General features: G+C 38.0%; 9 protein-coding genes across 9 annotated transcripts; 5 read left to right on the top strand and 4 right to left on the bottom strand.

Annotated features, from left to right (window-relative positions):
• Positions 1–43: 43 nt before the first annotated feature.
• PHYBLDRAFT_56514 (glycoside hydrolase family 18 protein) lies at positions 44–2,259 on the bottom strand (the record flags this gene model as incomplete). The annotated part of the gene is made up of 4 exons (XM_018440217.1): positions 44–1,029; positions 1,085–1,121; positions 1,170–1,285; positions 2,217–2,259. The coding sequence occupies 4 exons, from the start codon at positions 2,257–2,259 to the stop codon at positions 44–46; spliced, it is 1,182 nt and encodes a 393-aa protein (XP_018297881.1).
• A 490-nt stretch (positions 2,260–2,749) lies between these two features.
• On the bottom strand, positions 2,750–5,182 carry PHYBLDRAFT_130229 (hypothetical protein). Its single transcript, XM_018429346.1, has 3 exons — positions 5,071–5,182; positions 3,572–4,999; positions 2,750–3,476 (listed from the first exon to the last, which is right to left on the bottom strand). Exons 1-3 carry the CDS (start codon positions 5,152–5,154, stop codon positions 2,874–2,876), a joined length of 2,115 nt encoding a protein of 704 aa, XP_018297880.1. The 5' UTR covers positions 5,155–5,182; the 3' UTR covers positions 2,750–2,873.
• A 2,261-nt stretch (positions 5,183–7,443) lies between these two features.
• Positions 7,444–7,991, bottom strand: PHYBLDRAFT_157354 (hypothetical protein). Its single transcript, XM_018433607.1, has 2 exons — positions 7,966–7,991; positions 7,444–7,892 (listed from the first exon to the last, which is right to left on the bottom strand). The coding sequence occupies exons 1-2, from the start codon at positions 7,966–7,968 to the stop codon at positions 7,524–7,526; spliced, it is 372 nt and encodes a 123-aa protein (XP_018297879.1). The 5' UTR covers positions 7,969–7,991; the 3' UTR covers positions 7,444–7,523.
• Positions 7,992–8,231: 240 nt separating this feature from the next.
• PHYBLDRAFT_162891 (hypothetical protein) lies at positions 8,232–9,941 on the bottom strand (the record flags this gene model as incomplete). The annotated part of the gene is made up of 1 exon (XM_018434704.1): positions 8,232–9,941. One exon carries the CDS (start codon positions 9,939–9,941, stop codon positions 8,232–8,234), a length of 1,710 nt encoding a protein of 569 aa, XP_018297878.1.
• A 289-nt stretch (positions 9,942–10,230) lies between these two features.
• PHYBLDRAFT_121473 (hypothetical protein) lies at positions 10,231–10,826 on the top strand. Its single transcript, XM_018428803.1, has 3 exons — positions 10,231–10,245; positions 10,345–10,556; positions 10,648–10,826. The coding sequence occupies exons 1-3, from the start codon at positions 10,243–10,245 to the stop codon at positions 10,709–10,711; spliced, it is 279 nt and encodes a 92-aa protein (XP_018297877.1). The 5' UTR covers positions 10,231–10,242; the 3' UTR covers positions 10,712–10,826.
• Positions 10,827–12,548: 1,722 nt separating this feature from the next.
• Positions 12,549–13,705, top strand: PHYBLDRAFT_58880 (hypothetical protein; the record flags this gene model as incomplete). The annotated part of the gene is made up of 6 exons (XM_018440399.1): positions 12,549–12,631; positions 12,850–12,868; positions 13,002–13,156; positions 13,266–13,406; positions 13,486–13,526; positions 13,599–13,705. The coding sequence occupies 6 exons, from the start codon at positions 12,549–12,551 to the stop codon at positions 13,703–13,705; spliced, it is 546 nt and encodes a 181-aa protein (XP_018297876.1).
• A 301-nt stretch (positions 13,706–14,006) lies between these two features.
• Positions 14,007–15,128, top strand: PHYBLDRAFT_58879 (hypothetical protein; the record flags this gene model as incomplete). Its single annotated transcript, XM_018440398.1, has 4 exons — positions 14,007–14,057; positions 14,231–14,257; positions 14,327–14,473; positions 14,922–15,128. The coding sequence occupies 4 exons, from the start codon at positions 14,007–14,009 to the stop codon at positions 15,126–15,128; spliced, it is 432 nt and encodes a 143-aa protein (XP_018297875.1).
• Positions 15,129–16,652: 1,524 nt separating this feature from the next.
• PHYBLDRAFT_139848 (hypothetical protein) lies at positions 16,653–17,099 on the top strand (the record flags this gene model as incomplete). Its single annotated transcript, XM_018430291.1, has 1 exon — positions 16,653–17,099. The coding sequence occupies one exon, from the start codon at positions 16,653–16,655 to the stop codon at positions 17,097–17,099; it is 447 nt and encodes a 148-aa protein (XP_018297874.1).
• Positions 17,100–17,132: 33 nt separating this feature from the next.
• PHYBLDRAFT_58877 (hypothetical protein) lies at positions 17,133–18,367 on the top strand (the record flags this gene model as incomplete). Its single annotated transcript, XM_018440397.1, has 5 exons — positions 17,133–17,479; positions 17,576–17,657; positions 17,747–17,984; positions 18,046–18,131; positions 18,230–18,367. The coding sequence occupies 5 exons, from the start codon at positions 17,133–17,135 to the stop codon at positions 18,365–18,367; spliced, it is 891 nt and encodes a 296-aa protein (XP_018297873.1).
• Positions 18,368–18,520: the final 153 nt, after the last annotated feature.

The raw sequence follows: 18,520 nt of genomic DNA, 5'->3' as shown, positions 1-18,520 counted from the left end.
AAATAAACAATAAACGCAAAAGCAAGTGTTGTTGAGTACATCTTTATTTTATATTTTCGTAGCGACTATTTGGAAACTCAATATGATTTGGTGTTTGATCAGGAGAGCCAAGTTTACGATGCACAGTATTGAGTAAGCTGCGTGGATGATCCCCATGGTAGTCTGCACTAAGTTCCCAGAACATTGCACCTCCCAGTCCTTTAGACTTAATGTAATCGCACTTGTGTTCAATGACTTCAGGAGTGTCGTATGTAACATATTCTTTAGAGGTAGGATTAAATGACCATGACGCGACCTTTGCTTCGTCGAAATATTCGGAACTTCCAGGCGGAGGAAGATCTTTGTAGTCATACGCGCCTAGATCCCAGGTACCTTTAGGCAAACTAGTAAATGCTGATCCAGGACCCTTGGCACCCAAGAAGCCACGACCATACACTGGCAATCCAAGCACTAGCTTGTGTGACGGAACACCTGCCTTAATAAAGTGACGCACAGCTTGGTCAACGTTTAGTGGGGCATCAAATAGTGCTGATTGATGCCCAGTGGTTTTATCCCAATCTCCAGAAAAGTCATAAGCCATCAAATAAAACAAATCCACAAAGGGTTCCATAGCACCTAATTTTAAGATATTGTAATTGTCGGGTCCACATGGCATTGCTACTGAGAGCAAGAATCGATCTTTGTCTTTGGTTTCGTGCTGGTAAGAATCCAAAGCTTGCCTAACAGCCGATAATAGTTCAACATAACCTTCTGCCTCATTTGCATTTTTTGGGAACTCCCAGTCAATATCAATTCCATCTAGTCCAAGAGTTGCAACGTGTTCTACAGCAGTAGTAGCAAACTGGTGCCTTTTCTGGGTGTTTGTAGCTATTGTCGAGAAGTTTGTTGACCAGGACCACCCACCAATGCTCAAGGAGACCTTGAGATGACGCTTATTTTTTTTTAACAGATGCAGTTGTTTAAGATTTCCATACAAATTATTATCTGGGGCTTCTTTCCAAGTGTCCTTGTGACCATCAACGGTTTGTGCTTTAGAAGAAAGTGTTAGTGATCAGATAGAATATGTTGCGTGCAAAATACATACAGGCCTCAAAGTGTTTATCGGTGTCAGCCCAGGCATCCTATATTTGTGTAAGATCTCTAGAAATATGACATGCACAAAAACTTACACCGAGCACAATGGTACCATCATCATTGAGATCAGCAAAAGCATAAAGAACATGGGATAGTTTATCTGAATCTCGAGCGAGGTCAATTACATTATAATTACGATCGTATATGGCCCTGTTGAGAGAAGTATTCGGTTGAGTAAGATCATGCAACTGTGGTGATTCTTTATTTCGCGTACCAATTGACAAAGTACCCTGCAACTACCGGAGCAGTAGCAGGTTCAGGCGCAGGTTCAGGTTTAGGTGTAGGTACAGTAGGTACAGTAGGTTCAGGCACAGGTTCAGGTTCAGGTAATGTTATGTCATTGTCTTCAGGATACCCAATTAATGGGCCACTATTTTCTCGATGGAACCACCCAAGTGTCAATAATATGACAATTAATGGTGTGAGGATTGCAGCCCATGCAATAGAACGGCGATCGGGCACCATAAGAATAAGGTAGAGGAAAAAGAAGTAACACAAGTCTTAAATTGAACCTGCTATTACCAGTACATCATCTCATTTTTTTTACTAATATTGTTATACACACACATTTATACATGTATGCGAATAATTTTCCTTTTTCTTTTCTCTTCCTTTTTGGCACACCTCTAACTTTATAATGTCCCACACAATAAATATCACCAGAAACACACACAAACTACATTGCGAAACTCTTGGTTTCAAAGATGAATTCTTTCTTTATAAACAAAAAAGGGAAAAGGTACAACTGCTTTAGTTGACAGTCTCAACGGGCTCGGAATCGTAAGCAGCCAACTGCTCGGCCAAGTCAGCGTCGACCTCAGGGGAGACGGGAGGGGTGGGGAGCTTGATATCCTTGACAACGGACTCATCCTCCTTGGCCTAAGAAAGCAAATAAAGGCAAAAAAAAAACCATCAAAGTCTGTTCATTGAATTCGGACTTCTATCACAATGGTTTACTTACAGCAGGGGCAGGCTTGTAACCCTTCAATTCCTTAAGGAACAATTCCTGGACAACATCTGAAAAATAGTGGACGCATCAATTGCCTGTCTTCCACATACGCGTATCTTTTAAAGTTTCTCACCCTTCTGCATAACCGAGGTGCTGGCAATGCTGCGGATAGCCATGGAAGGAACGGCAGCACGGACATTGACGGGGGCCTGAATTAAGAATATAGAATATAATTAGCTTTCTACTCGAGAAGTCATCTCTTCTTCATTTTCTCTTTCTTTCTTTTTCGAAAAATCCGAAAATAAAGCATCTTACAGATATTCAAAAAAAAAGAAAAAATATATAATATGACGAGAAGCTTTGCTTTTTTTGCGTATAATTTTATTCAAGCAAGAGGCCTATAGAAAGATAGGTTACCTTGGAGGCAATGGCACGGACAGCGATGCGAGCAAACGACATTAGGAATGGACGATTAGGTTGTTTGGACAGAGAACTTGCCACTTCAAAAAGTAGAAAAAAATTACAACGCCAGGGCGTCCGAGGAGATGACATCACCGACATGGGCCAATCAAGCGGAGAATGAGCCTATTTGTGGGGGGAGTGAGAGGACTAGGGAAGCAAGGGAATATTGCCAAGATATGCACACCAATGATAGACGCATAGAGTAACATATAATAAAAATGTTTATTGACAAATTTCATAAAATATTCTTTTAAAGAGAATAATGTAAGCTATAGACAGCTAGAAATTTTTTTCTTATAGAAAGTAAAAATAAAAATATCTAGTAGATTTAATCGACTTCTTCCATCTTAGAGGATTCCTCTGCAGACGCAGACGCTGACTCAGCAGGAGGTGCATCGTCAGTCTCGGCTGTAGGCAAATCTTCTTCGTCAATGCTGAGACCAAGAGCAACCATGCGGTGGATACGGTGAGCAAATGAGCTGGGGTCGTCCAAAGAGAAGCCAGAGGTGAGCAACGAAGTCTCGTACAAGAGTGTAGTCAAGTCTTTGACAGTTCGGTCACCACTATCAGCCTCAACCTTGGCAGCAAGACTCTTGATAATAGCATGATGAGGGTTAAGCTCCAAAGTCTTCTTAGAAGCCATGTAAGATGACATGGAAGAGTCACGAAGAGCCTGGGCTTTCATGATACGCTCCATGTTGGCAGACCAACCGAATTGACCGGTCGTGAGGACACACGGAGAGTCAGTAAGCTTGTTAGAGACAACGACCTTTTCGACCTTGTCGCCAAGAATCTCCTTAACGGCCTTGCAGAGACCTTCGCACTTCTTTTCTTCTTCCTCTCGCGCCTTCTTTTCATCTTCATCTTCTTCGATCTCGACACCTTCCTTGGTGATACAGACAAGGGGCTTGCCATCGTATTCTTTCAATTGCTAATTACAGGACACGTAACTTGGTTAATACATGTTTTTTTTTTTTTTTTAAAAAAAAAAAGTAATACATGACTATATCTTCTGTAAGAAATTACCTGAGTGCTATATTCATCAATTGGGTCAGTCATTAACAAAACCTCGATGTTCTTTTTCTTAAACCCTTCAAGGAAGGGTGAGTTTTCAATGGAAGCACGAGACTCGCCAGTAATATAGTAGATGTTCTTTTGCTTCTCGTGCATACGGGTAACATAGTCTTTTAGAGAAGTCATTTCATCTCCTGATTTGGTAGAGCTGTAACGCAAAAGGTCGGCAATCTTGGCACGGTTTTGAGTGTCTTCATGGATACCCAATTTGAGGTTCTTGGAGAAAGCCTCATAGAACTTGTCAAAGTTTTCTTTGTCTTCAGCAATCTCAGCAAACATCTCAAGGCATTTCTTGACGAGATTCTTGCGGATTACTTTGAGAATCTTGTTTTGCTGGAGCATCTCACGCGAAATATTGAGAGGAAGATCTTCAGAGTCAACAACACCCTTGACAAAGTTAAGCCATTCGGGGATCAGCTCATCACAGTCATCCATGATAAACACGCGACGGACGTAAAGCTTGATGTTGTTGCGCTTCTTCTTGGTCTCAAACATGTCAAAGGGAGCACGCTTGGGAACAAACAAGATAGCACGGAATTCGAGCTGACCTTCGACAGAAAAGTGCTTAACAGCCAGATGGTCTTCCCAGTCATTAGTGAGAGCTTTGTAGAATTGGGTGTACTCCTCGAGCTTGACTTCTTCAGGGTTTCGGGTCCAAAGAGGCTTGGTCTTGTTGAGCTCCTCAGTCTCAGTGACGGTTTCCTTGATGGTTTTCTTTTTCTTTTCCTCTTTCTTGTCATCTTCGTCTTCGATCTCCTCAATTTTGGGCTTTTCTTCGGAATCAGCCTCCTTCATTTCTTCGTCATCTGAGACTTCCTTCTCGACTTCCTTTTCAACTACAAGCTGGATAGGGTAGGAGATAAACTCTGAGTGTTTCTTTACGATATCCTTGATCTTCTTCTCCTCAAGGTATTCTAACTGATCCTCCTTCATGAAGAGGCGCATTTCAGTGCCACGACCAATGGAAGGATTGACCTCATCGCGAGTGATGGTAAACGAGCCACCAGCGGCAGACTCCCAGATGTACTGTTCGTCATCATTGTGCTTGGTTATGACCTGGACTTTGTCTGCTACGAGATATGCAGAGTAGAAACCGACACCAAACTGACCGATCATGGAGATGTCTGCGCCTGAGGAAAGTGCTTCCATGAATGCCTTGGTACCAGATTTGGCAATTGTACCCAAGTTGTTGACCAGGTCGGCTTTGGTCATGCCGATACCGGAATCACGGATGGAAAGAACTTTGTTCTCTTTGTCGGGGGTGATACGGATGAAGAATTCCTTTTCAGAGTCCAAGACAGAAGGATCTGTCAAGGATTGGTAACGGATCTTGTCCAGTGCATCAGAGGAGTTTGAGATCAATTCACGCAAGAAGATTTCCTAAGACATTGATTACGCGTCAGACAAAATGTTCTATCAAATCAAATAGACGCCCCCTCATCTTAATTTACCTTATTTGAGTAGAATGTATTGATGATCAAGCTCATCAACTGAGAGATCTCAGCCTGGAAGGAAAATGTTTCTGTTTCAACCATGGTGTAATTGTTTGTATCTGCAAATGTGATTAAATTGAAAGCAATAAAGAAAGTATTGATGAAAGAACAAAAGGAAAGGTAGAGGGGGTTTTGTTTTGTATTTATATGCAATCCAATAAAAAAATAATAATTTTTTTTAAGAACCAATCCACCCCCTCCTTCTCCTCTTTCTCCCTTCTCTATACTCAAATTGGCAAGAACACTGTAGAATGTTTTTTTTTTTTTTAAAAAAAACTTTACGGACAATACCCAGCCATATTAAGTGACGTCAAAATAAGACTACACCACTAATGAATAGCGCACTTATATCCTATTCCAACAGAGATTTAAGCTACTGTTAATTATATACGTGAGGAGGAGGTTATTAAAGATATATTTTTTCTAGTTATTTGTCTATTCACCAATGATGATACTATTGGCAGTCAGGTTTAAAAGAAATAGTAAACATCTAGATCTTTCCATGAATAAATTACTGAATTAATTAAGGTTTCAATTTTTGAAACTATCGATCAAGAAGCGTTTTTATTTTTGTTGGTAAAACATATGCTTATTTCAAAATAGAGTATTTGTAAGGGCTGTTTTCTCTCCTCCTTACCAATGTACAATTATTCTAAAATAATCAATACACATATACATACTTTCTTTTTTGATAAAACTGTGCTGATATAATATAAGTGCATAATATGATAGCCAATGTTTTTTTTTGTTTTGTTTCTGATTGATAGGTGCACTCAATGATATTTATATCAGATGTACCCCATATTTCTCTTGCCATTTTGCTTATGAATCATTTATTGAAACTATCACTTTCCCCTATTATAAACAATATGTTTAGTATGATAAATATCAAATATAATATTTCGTACAGCACAAATTAAAATTTTCTCTCTATCTCATTTTACCACGTATTGTATTTATTATTCATTATTATTTGTTAAATATAAGATAGCCATCCTTGACGGTATCAAAATATCATTTAGAAAAACAATCCAAAAGGTTTCTAAGCATCTATTTATAAACCTTAAAAGTAAGCAAGGGATACAGATACAATGGTATACGTTAATTTTCAGTAAAATTATACTGTGAGCCACTGTTTTTTATTTTCGTGACGATTTTTCATTTATACATAGAGATATTTATGAATATAAGCAAAATTCATTACAACATATTGAATAATATTAACAATAATAAATAAATAATAGAAATATAATATTTTGCTTATCCAAATGGGAGCCAAATATTTAAACAGATGTTTACTACAGTGAAACCATATACATTACCTTGGAGTACAAACAGCGCTTGGAACTGTGTCCAGATATAATGATATGGTGCATTAAAATGATGTCCTGCGATACTGTCCGTAGGGTTACTAAAAAAGAATTATATAAAAAAATCACACATGCTTATATTTCTGGCATAATGAGCATTTAATCTCAGACAATCTGAACAAACTGGGGAAAATGTCACATATATAAACTTAAATTACTGATACCATAAACAGCGAATCTATCTAACATCACGAACACAATATTTGTGCGTATAAAAGCTGTTTAAGTACGATGAAATCAACACAACTCTTACGTTTTGGTGTGAGTATCACTAGTCTACCGATACTCAACCACACCTTTTCTTATTCGTATAAGCAGAATCAAGGAATATGATAACTACGGAGGTTAAAGTCAATTAACGCCTCTGATGTGTCCTAACATCACCCTCTTTTTTTTTTGAAAGGAAGTAGGTGACGTCAGCGAAAAAGAGGTTTTTTACGACAGTGGAAGTTATGCAAGTCAAAGCATATTCGGTCCATAAAAGGCAAGGAAAAGAGCAGTCTTTTTGCAGTTCATGCTGATATCGGGAATCAAAAGAGTACAATGCAGGAAGGTGTATGCGAGTTAGGATTGACTTTAATAGGATATATTCATATAGTCACCATAGCTATCATAATAAGTTTGTCAGTAATGCTGTATATGTAGAACATACAGCAGAAAGACAAAAACCCTTTGCATTTTTAATAAAGCCAAACAGAAATATAAGCTTTTATTTTATATCTAAATTGTGTATGAAAGATAGAAGATGCTTAATATAAATAGCTAACAATAGCAATAAGCGACTATTGCTAAAATGAGTCCAACTATTATCAAACAGGAGTACTGATACACACACATACACAATATAATAGCACACCTATTATACCCTTACTGTCTAATTAACACCACGTTATTTTCACGACTAGTAATACATTAAAATAAAACATTTGAACTATTTATTGTTTTTTGTTTTTACAAAAATGCATATGTGAGTGATGTGTTGATGGTTTTATTGAATGGTGAAGAGAATTTCAATTTTTTCTACTAAACTCCTTTCTGGATTTAGGCCTTGACAGCATACTTGCGCATGGGGAAATGAGCCTGCTTCTTCTGGTACTTGACAGTCTTAAGGCTACGCTCATAAGGAGTCAAAGCTCTGCGGAGAGCACGAGTCTTCTTGACACGGAGATCAATAGGAATCAACTTCTTCTTCTGGTAGAAGAGACGGAGCTGGTCACGCTGGGTCTGGTTGATCACGGTCAAGGTACGTGCAACGTTCTTGCGAGCCTGGCCGATGGCCTGGAGCTTGGATGCAGATCCACCAGCCACCTTCTGGACACGGAGGGATGCAAGCTCCTGCTTCTTCTCATCAAGAACCTTCAAGAGCTCGGCTTTGTTCTTGTTACGGAGTTGGTGGGCTTTGACGGCAACCTAATCGCATCAGAGATGAGGACTTGATAAAAAAAAAGGAGAGAAAGGGGTTGGGAGATGAACTTCAACTCACCATAATGCGATGGATGGATGGAGGAGGTGAAGTAAGAGGGGGATGGGGTAGATTGCGGACTGGATTGGGCGTACTTGGGTTCGATTCGTCGCCCAAGGAATTATGAAGGATGTATGTGCTATGTGGGCTTGTCTAAGAAGGGGGATAAGGTGGGAGGGGCGGTCCGGGGGGTTCCTGCTGCCGGCCTCTCCCACGTCCGACAACCTTTTTTTTTCTTTTTTTTTATAACTGTCTTTTCATTCTATCTTGGTTTTATTGAAGGACAATCAGGAATCCACACCACTCATCTCACTATCGGATTGTCGCCCTGCATCTTGTTCTACAGAAGGACTGCGACTTGTATAGCCAACAATAGTTGCATTGTCAGGCATTGCATCCCAGATTTGAAATAGAACCTCACGCGGGAGACTCCTAAAAGCATGAGTATGTGATACTGCACCAAAGTGCTGAAACATATATGCTAGAGCAGAGTGTTGCAGTCCTGGCTGACCAGCAAGTCCTGCACAGTGATACACCTTGCTTACACTATCAATCGTCATTGGATGATGCAATCTTCGGATACACAATGTACTTAATCGTGGCAACTCATAAACCTGAGCCATGACGAGTAGATCAGCAATCACACCCCGTTGACGTATTTGGTCAATCGAATCAGAGTAGAGGTAGATGACAAGGGCTTGCAGGGACTCCAAACCGTATGGCATCATTAGTGTAGATTGGACTGTTTCTTCCATTCCAGATTGTAATAACGCAGCAAAATGAGGCCAACGTGCCATGAGGACCAGCCGATGGACACGTACTTCTCCCTTTTCATCATTAAGGCTTGAACTTATTGAAAAATCACCAGTGTGTGAAGCCAATAGATTGACAAGATCATGTCCAAGTTGAGGAGGAGGTACAACTACAATACCTAGTTCTTGCAAATCCACTCGAAGAGCCATAGCATAGTAGTCGTAGGGTTCGTCTTCTTCTGTTCCAAACAGATAAAACGCAGTGTCGTTCTCACCCATAGCAAAACAGTGCCAATTACACACACCGTAACGTGATCCCATTTCCCTTTGCTGCCATTGCATAGATGTTAAATCCAATGTCCATACTCCTGTAGCATGAATTTGAGGTTGATGAGTCTCACGGGTGGCCCGTACAGTGGCAGCAGTGGAGGGGGCTGTTACTACAACTACGACCAACTGATCGCCACATATTTGCCCAAATCGTTGGCCTGTAAGAGGAGGCGCAGATGCAGATTCGAAATCGAGATGTGTAATAGCATAAGTGTCAAGGTTGATAAAGGAAAGGTGGTTAGATCGGCCCATATCCTCTCTGAATCCCCCATAGAGATAAAGGCGATGGTCGTAGACAAATGTTGCATGTTGTTGTCGCTTTACGAAACTGACAGGTGGTTGCCATTCCAATGTCTCAAGGTCAAGTATAAGCAATGTATCAGCAAAACTAGAAGGGTTGGCTGTATTTCCACCTGCTATATAAAGCTTGTTTTGATAAATTGTTGCGGAATGATTTACTCGTCCTTCTGGTATATGGCCTGTAGTTGTAGGATGAGACCATACCATTGTAGATAGGTCAAGAATAGCTATTTGATTGAAGAACGTGTTGTCTTCTTCTGAACTTCCTCCAAATACTACCAATTTAGTATCGTTCCATAATGTAACAGAGTGACCACTAAGCTCAGATGGCGCTGCTCCCTTGGTGTATATTATTCTTGTCCAGCGCGATTGTCCTGCATGACGCTCCAATCGATACAATGACTTGAATACTTCGTCTGTAAACCGGTCAAATCCTCCAAACACATATACACTGTCGCCCACCACAGTCAAGGAAGCTCCAACTAATGACGCCAATGACTCTCCTAGAATGCGACACGGTGTTGGTGCTGGTGTTGGGAGTGGCAATAGTACCTCATCTTGTACAGATGCTTCTGGCGATTGTTGCGCAGGTGGTGAAGTTGGTCGTCTGTTCATCCCGCTTTCGCTAATGTTTGATATTGTATTTCTCTTTTCTTCTTCGCTTTTCTTTTATTTTTAATAGTTGAAAAATGAAAAATGAACACCCACACACTATACACCAATACAAAAAGTAAGAGATGCCTGAAGTTTGCTTTAACAAAAATTTAAAAAAAAAAGAAAGGCATAAAATCCACAATTCATCGGAGTACAAATGAATGGCCCGATACGTCACACTGCTCGGACCAGTCGAGTCCACACAAAGACCCACGCCAATCCCCCAGTGTGATGGATCTTCCTCTTTGGACTCGACTTCAACATGGTAAGGCAGTAACCCCGTTACACATCCATCCAAGAAACTGCTCAATGCTAATCAAATATATCAATATATCCATCCATCCACACTATCTGATATATACAGGCCAAGCGCACTAAGAAGGTCGGTATTACCGGAAAGTACGGTACCCGTTATGGTGCCTCTCTCAGAAAGCAGGTGAAGAAGATGGAAATCACCCAGCACGCCAAGTACACCTGTACCTTCTGCGGTAAGGATGCTGTCAAGCGTACTGCTGTCGGTATCTGGAAGTGCAAGGGCTGCAAGAAGACCATGGCTGGTGGTGCTTACACCGTCTCGTAAGTAACAGTTACAAAACTATTACTATCATTATTGTTGTGTAGTTTGCATATTCTCGACTTTTTTATTAACGAATTTCATACATCACAGAACCACTGCTGCTGCCACTGTGCGTTCGACCGTCCGTCGTCTCCGTGAATTGGCTGAGATCTAAAAAATGAAAACACTACGCCTCACCTCAATAAAATCAACCTTTATTATGGAATGCAAAAAATATAACATACAGACCAATACACATATTATGCATATATATATATAGATGTATACCGAGATATATTTTGTGATTGTGAAGTGTATGTGTATGCGGGAATATAATGACAGAAAAAGAGAGAGATAAACAAAGTAATAGTTGAAATGGACTAAAAATCATCGAGTCCGGCATTGAATTCATCTAACAGTACTTGCAATTCTTGATTCTTTAACTTGAGTTCCTCATTCTTTCTTTCCTGATTCACAATTATGTTTTCCAATTGTTGCATCTTGCGCTCGAAATGTTCAGCCTTGACATCTGCCTCCCGGAAACTAAGATATAATTGATTAAAATTAAATCACAAGTACAGGAATGTTTCTTACTTTTTGGTGGTCTCTCTTAAAGACTTATCCGAGTTTTCGAGTTCTTGTTCTAGCAGATTAATCTTGCGTTGGGCAGTTTCTTTTTCTTTTTTGAGCAGATCGTCATCCTCTTCGAGGCCTTTGAGTGCCTTCATCTTCTCAAGTGTCTCATTCAATTCCACCTCGAGGTTTCGATTTTTGTTTGTTAAAGAGACGATCTCATGCTCTAGTCCCAGTTGTTCTTGGGCAAGACGTTTGGATTCAACTTCATATTCTTCGCTTTTGGTCTGTGCTGCTTCCACTTCTGCGCGCAGGCTAGAAATTCTCTTTTTGGTGTAAAAGAAATTTAAATAAAAGTAACAAATAAAAGAAAAAGGAGAAAATACAAGAGATATCAGCAAGTGTTTACAGCAGTACCAGTCTTGTAGAGGTGAGGGTTCTTACTTCGCGAACTTTTTCCATGATGATGATGACAAGAGTTAAAAGAGAGAATCTGTGTGTGTCTGAAAGAACGTGTATGTTAAGCAATCTTTGGAAATATACAAGCTCAGCCTCTCGTTTCAAGATGGCGTTTATGGAGTTTGAGCTTGTTTGGTATTAGCTTTGAGCCCAGTACTTTATTTATCTATTCTTAAATACAAGTATATTTTTCTAATTATTTCATAACTGCATCCTCATAGTACATATCTAAAAAAGAAATCCCTTTAAATTTAAACAGCCAAAAAAATGCTGATTTTATTCTTTATGATTGTACCAATAAATAAATAAATAAACTCTATTTCCTACAAAAAGCGGCGTATTCTTACCTCCCCTAAAAACTCATTATCTTCCATGCCGTCGTTGAGGGAACAACAAAGAGATAATGGTACATAGCTGGCTTGCCTGAAAATGTCTATTAGTTTTAACCGTCCTAACATCTAATTACCAGAAGGAAAAGAAATCAACGATGGAAAAGTAATATAGCTTATTTCTTTAAGGCTAATTTGTGCTGTTTTACAGCATGTTTTGTTCTGCAGATCAGCAGCTTAATTTAAGATAATCGAGTAAAATTATTACCAAATATAATAAGTGGAGCTTGGCTAATTCTGACTTAAACCTCTTTTATAAAGTCTTTACCGGTTTGTTATATATGTTACCTTAGAACATCCACAGTGGTATGTGTAACTAAAATAATTACGTAAAATAAAAAAGCCGCATTTAAAAGAGATAATTTAGACCATCCACAGCGGCCTGGATAAAATTAGCAGTGTATGTAAAAAAGCCCTGGATGTTTTTGTGGATTGTTAAATTTAAAAAGCCGGTAATTATTATTGAGAAATAATCAGTTAAAACTTTTAGTTAAGCAATCCGCTGGGGATGAAAAAATCTAAATTTTCTAGTTAAATTAACATTCTTGTTAAATTTACACAGACCGCTGTGGATACTCTTAATCAAATATTATGTCTATCTATAAAGATGCAATCGCAAAGCATCAGCGTTTTTTAACAATAGAAAATGTCAAAAGTAGATCAGCAATGTTACGGTAACCACGTTTCCTGATGGTGCACAACATTTCTATCTAACCGGACTAATCAATTCTGACTACATGCCTGGGCTAGTGTCTTTCTCTAATCCTTCAGGGCAAAATGGTGTATCCTGAAAAAATACAATATATTCATTGCATGCATTAGCTTTACTACTTTGTCCCCACACTTTTTGTCTATCTCTCTCTCTCCAGAGACCTATCTATTTTTCTTTTAGGAAGTACGACCGCTTTTTGGTCAGTTAAATAATAAAACACTGTCTCATATGAAAAACAAATCCTGTATATTCGGTTGATAGCCGTTTGCATCCTAAATTTTGACTTGACAATAAAGAAATAATAATTTATCACTAATACACTATACCAATAGCCAGTTATGCAGAAGATAATAAAGAGTTATTGTCATTACACACTTTGTAACGAAATCTTGTTGAGTGTTTTACTACTTATTGGCCTTCTTACGCGTATCATGTCTTTCCCTTTCTTTTACCTACTTATGTTCCCAGAGTCTGACAGTACCAGCTGGTAAGTAATCCCCATTCACTCTTTTTTTTTTGCTAAGCACAAAAGAAAATCTTTATGAATATTTTGTATCCTGGCTGGTATTAATTATTATAGTATAATCGATCCCTAGGGACCAGATAGAGTTATTCCATGCTGGCAAAAAGGTTATGATTTGTGGTCCGGTAGAATCAAAATATCACCCCCCTACCAGGAAATGTTGTTCCCCTAAAATTAGGGCCCAGGCTGCCCAGGCTGTTCCGCCAGGCTGTTCGTAAGTTTCCCTTTTGAAAAAAGGCGTGTAAAATGGGCGTATACCAATATTTTGCCTTATTATCATTATACTTTTGCAGTTATAAAATGGATAACATTAAAGGAAATCTTTTCAACTTTGGTAAATGACAACAATAAAAGTAATAGAATACTGTAATTGTTTATTTATTTAAACGCGTTCTTAAATTAACAGAATACTGGGAAAACACAAAACCAAAGCAATATGACATTACCAAGTACGACATAGCCCTTTGCAAGAGTAAAGTTGTTGAGAAAAGAGTGGCACACGCCTGCTTGTGAGCATATATTGAAACTTTGCTTTCGATTGACTTGGACGAAAAAAAAAGAACATTTTAGAGAATTTAAAAACCAACAGAAGTAGATTCTGCGCTTTCATTTTTAAATATAATACCATGAACAATTTAATATTTATTTATTCATAGAAAATAACCAAAAACATCCAAAATAAAGCATTTTGGTATGATGTGGCTCCATCACTAGCAAAATAAAAGTTAAAAAAGATCAAGCATGATGTACTTTAATTATACAGCTATACTAACGATGCTGATATTAATTACTTATAAATTGTAGGCAGAACTAAATGAAACATGCAGGACCGTTATTGGCTACAAGACAAAAAGAATCAGTAAAGGTACCTATCATTACATACTCCACTAAGATATATTTATACCAAACTAAATGGCCAAATGAACTAGAAGAGAACTCCCTCTCCTTCTCCTCCAAACCAAGACGTCTTCCAATTTTAAAAAGGGTAGTACCTTTGTATATTTTATAAAAATAATAATATATTTTATAAAATTGTAGTTGAGAACAGCCAAGGAGAGTGTAGAGGTATTTTAAGAATGGCCTGTCAAAAGTAAAGCCACATAACCAAGACGATCATTTTCCTTTTTCTTTTAGCAAGCTCCGTGTGAGCATGATGAGGTTTACGTTAAGAGTTCAAAGTTCAGTGCAGGAACTCTTATCAAGAAAAAGGCTATTAATTATCATGATAAGCATATACGCGGATTAATGCTAGATGATAGAAAATATGGGTGCATGGCGTTAGTATATAGTGTTTTTTTTTCTGTTAAAAGAATGAAGATAATAGTTAAATATCGATGCTGCTTATTGGGTATAGAGTATCTTGGATAGCAGATATATTACCAAGGGCCTCTCATATTTATACAAGATCTATCCGAATCAAATTAAGAAAAAAAGTTATTTCTTTTGCTTTAAAAATCCTTGAGCATGTTTTAGTACTTAGGGACTCAACTTATTATCCAACTATGATGAGATGCTAATAAAAGACAATGATAGCACATAAAATGATTATAGCCGAATTGTGTGTGAGGTATTTGGGATTGTTATTAGGTTAGTATCTCAATATTGGGAAAAAAGTAGATACTGTACTTGATCGCATAGTTTTTTTTCTTAAAGAAAAACAACAACATCCGTTGTGTGGCCTTCCGTTTTGATTAAATTTTTTTTGTCCATATCTTTTATGTTTCCCAAGCTAATACGAAAATTCTTGTTAAGCAAGAAATCCTACGTATATATCGTATATGTTCAAATTCCTTACCTATTTAATATGAGCCTTTTAAGATCAAAGACCTTGTTAAACATATCAATCTTTTCTTCGTATGTGGACGGGAGTTTTATTCTAGTAAAAGCATCTGAAATATTATCGGACCAAACTGGTATGCCACCACAGACATACTGATAGCAATATAATTGAACTATTTTTGTAATAAGACTCTTTTCTGGCTACATATTTAAGATTTATAGTTAGATTCTTTTAAACCAAAGTCTATGTTTATGAAAGATTGTAATTACCTTTTCAAAAAGTTTTTTGATGCTTCTAAATAGATATGCCGATAATCGTCCCTCAAGGCCCTTTACAACTGAGTTGGTTTAGGTGGTAGCCATGTCCACATAAGCAGACGACAAACAATATATATATCCGCTTACAGCTTATTTAATGCCATATGTTACTTCCATATATTGAGGAAAAGCTGTTCCAAGAATCTAAAATATCATTTGGCAGAGTCTTGGTGTTTTTTGGGTAACTTTTTCAAGAGCAATTGAGTAATGCAATACCAGAAGTTCTGCGTAAATTATCATTTATCAACAGTTTCGTTGGCATGTGCTATCACGTAATAGTCTATAATAACCTGTGAACGTATCATTATATTTCGAAAAAGTTTGGATAATTTTAACACTTTAGCCGTAAGTAATGCCTTGTATTCTTGCTTAAGAATTGTGTCCAATTTGATTTTCTTTTGTAAGTTATAGGGTTATCTCCCAAAAGACTCTTTGCTTGCTCTTGTTTGGTCAACCTATGGATCGGGCAGTCTCTCAATATTGAACTATTGTGTCCCTCTTAGTGACAGCTAGAGCATACAGATGTATTCTCGCTTTGCTCAGTTGTGCACCTTTTAGCGTTATGTTCTTGTCTTTTTTCTTGAATGATTTACGTAGGTATTAGGGATCTTTGACAACATCATATATAAATATATATATTTGAAATATTTAACCAAATATATTGTTTTATATGTCCTCATGTCTTAGTTCCAACATATCTCTTTAAGTTTCAAAACTAATTGTCTATCACTCCAAGGAGTTCAGACAATTTCCATTCTTTTCTGTTTGGATTTTATTTTCTCTTTGTCTAAAAAAGGTAAACAAAATGTCTAACGATTAATTTTGATTCGCTCAAAAAAAAAACTAACATCGTCTGAATTCAAAGTAGAAACACTGTAATAAAACCTTTGACAGCAAAGAGCGATTTAGGGTGTCGGTACCCCTGCGTCACGTTTAAAGATAACAAATGAGATGTGAAATTTGAAAGTATTTTCTTTTAGATTATTTCCAAGAGCTTTAGGTAGATATGGTCGATACCTTATAAGACTGTATATGGCTGTAAGCATCTATCTAGTGGTCTACATACGGTTCAACTTGTTTTAATATCGAAAAAGTGCCAGACTTGATTCTTGTGATCGGAGTTTTGCTTTCAAACTTGAGTATACGGCATGATATCTCTGGTTTGTTCAATACACAGCTCAAGCTGTTGACAATACTATTGAATGTTTATATTTATTTATTTTGGCTCAGCCATAGCATTTTATTATACAATACAGATGACTGCCTTTATTTCTGATCCGAAGGGGTCAAAATAGATTAAAGGCCTTTGTACCTCTCTTCACTTTTCTCTCTTTTCTTCTTCTTTTTTCTTTCTCTTTATTCCATGTCGTTATCGGACCTACTTAATCTTGCGTATGGTTGGCTAAAACCTGCCTCGAATAGATCACGCCTAACAGGTGTAGTTCAGCTCGCTTCCTACATTACAGCCTGTGTACTAGCCGTCCTATCTACAGTCAGTCTCTTTTGTGCTTTTATTGCTCTCAGCATGTGCGATGACCTCGGACGCATCTCAGCCGCAACCCGGAACAGACTTTGGGTGACATTCAAGGAGCGAATGCAGCAAGTAGATTGGACGGCTGTCATGACCCTTATCACTACTCACCTTTCCAAAATCACGTCAGAAAAGAATCCTTGGTCGGCTTTGTATGCCCTTTACCCAGTGTTCGGATCAATAAATATCCACACCGTTCAGGGCTTTGTACTCAGGATCCCCAGCTATTTCTCCCACTATTTCAACATCTCTCCAGGCACAAAGCCATCCTACGCATGACCTTTTTACTTTGATTGCTATTAAATACATCTCATGGCTACACAAACATGTATTCTCAATGAAAAACCTCTAATGCTTCCGCTCGTCATCGAGTTACTCTGCAAAGGAAGATCTTATCCGAAGTGGGCAACCCTCTGTAAGCTGATGCTGCAGTCGGAACCACTTCCAGATCCCCAAAACCTACTCCTCTCTTCTCTTCGCGAACAAATCTCTGCAAAATCAAACCCGGCTCGTGGAGAATTCGCCACCGGAGCCCTCTCTCGTCCATTCAGTCATGGGATGGCAGACATACTTGACCAATGGCGCGTCAACCAAGGGAAGTTATCTTCCAAGTTTATCAGTAATCCACTTGATTTACTCGGAATGACAAACACCTCACGGTGCGTAAAATATATAAAAAATATTTTCTCTCCTTTTGTATTATTGATTTGTTGGCATGGTTAGTTAGATGTCTTACTTTAAGAATTTTGAAACAGATTAAAAGTGATTGAACAAGAAAGTATCCAAGTTTTTAAGAGTCCTGATCTTGAGTCGTCCCTCCATAAATTAATATTCGAGGTAAAAACAAACCATACAAACAACAAAACCCTTCTTTATGCATTTATGTATATATTGTTCTGATTACACATTACTACATATTGTCCAAGACGATGGAACCCCAAGATTGGCGCCTCTTTTTAGGATTAAGGACCACAACGGGCGGAAAAGATCTGGATACCATGCCACCAAGTCTTAACGAATGCATCGAAGCCTTTACTTGTCTTCATCAGCCAATATCTACAGGGACCAGACCGATAGTCAATCAGCTAACAGTGGGTGCCAGAGCATTAAGTAAACATGCTCACCGTGACCAGAAAAATCAGTTTTGGGGTAATTGTACAGGAAGTAAGTGTATTATACTTATCTTTATAATTCAATACATTTATTTAATGGAAAAAATCCAAAGCTGAAAAGGCTAAGAATGATCACGCAAACACTGTACTTGCAAATATCCTGTGTGATTCTGTTTGGATTAATCTTCACATGTTACCGGTAATCTTCCTTTGTTTTGTTATTATACGTAAATATACATATGCACACATGAACAAATATAGTTTATGTAAACTAACATAAATAAGGGGGACCCTTAGCATGCAAAAGTAGTGTACGAGGTACGCCAGTCCCTTGGATACGGTGCTCGCTGGGTATTGCATAATGATAAATGGTTATTCAGAGGATTTCTTGAACCTCAAATGGAAGAAGGTCATTTGTTGGGTTGGGTTCATTAACGAGACATCGCGGATTTTTTGTTTTGTTTTGTTTTGGTATATTAAAAGAAAGATTATATTTTTATATATTTTGTAAGGATCTATACAGAGGAAAAGAAATAAGTAACAAAACGTATTTAATTCGAAATAATATTTTTCTAGGATGACTCTATA

The sequence above is a fragment of the Phycomyces blakesleeanus genome, assembly GCF_001638985.1.
Source record: "Phycomyces blakesleeanus NRRL 1555(-) unplaced genomic scaffold PHYBLscaffold_2, whole genome shotgun sequence".
Lineage (NCBI taxonomy): Eukaryota > Fungi > Mucoromycota > Mucoromycetes > Mucorales > Phycomycetaceae > Phycomyces > Phycomyces blakesleeanus.
This window is presented reverse-complemented; position numbering and strand designations above follow the sequence as displayed.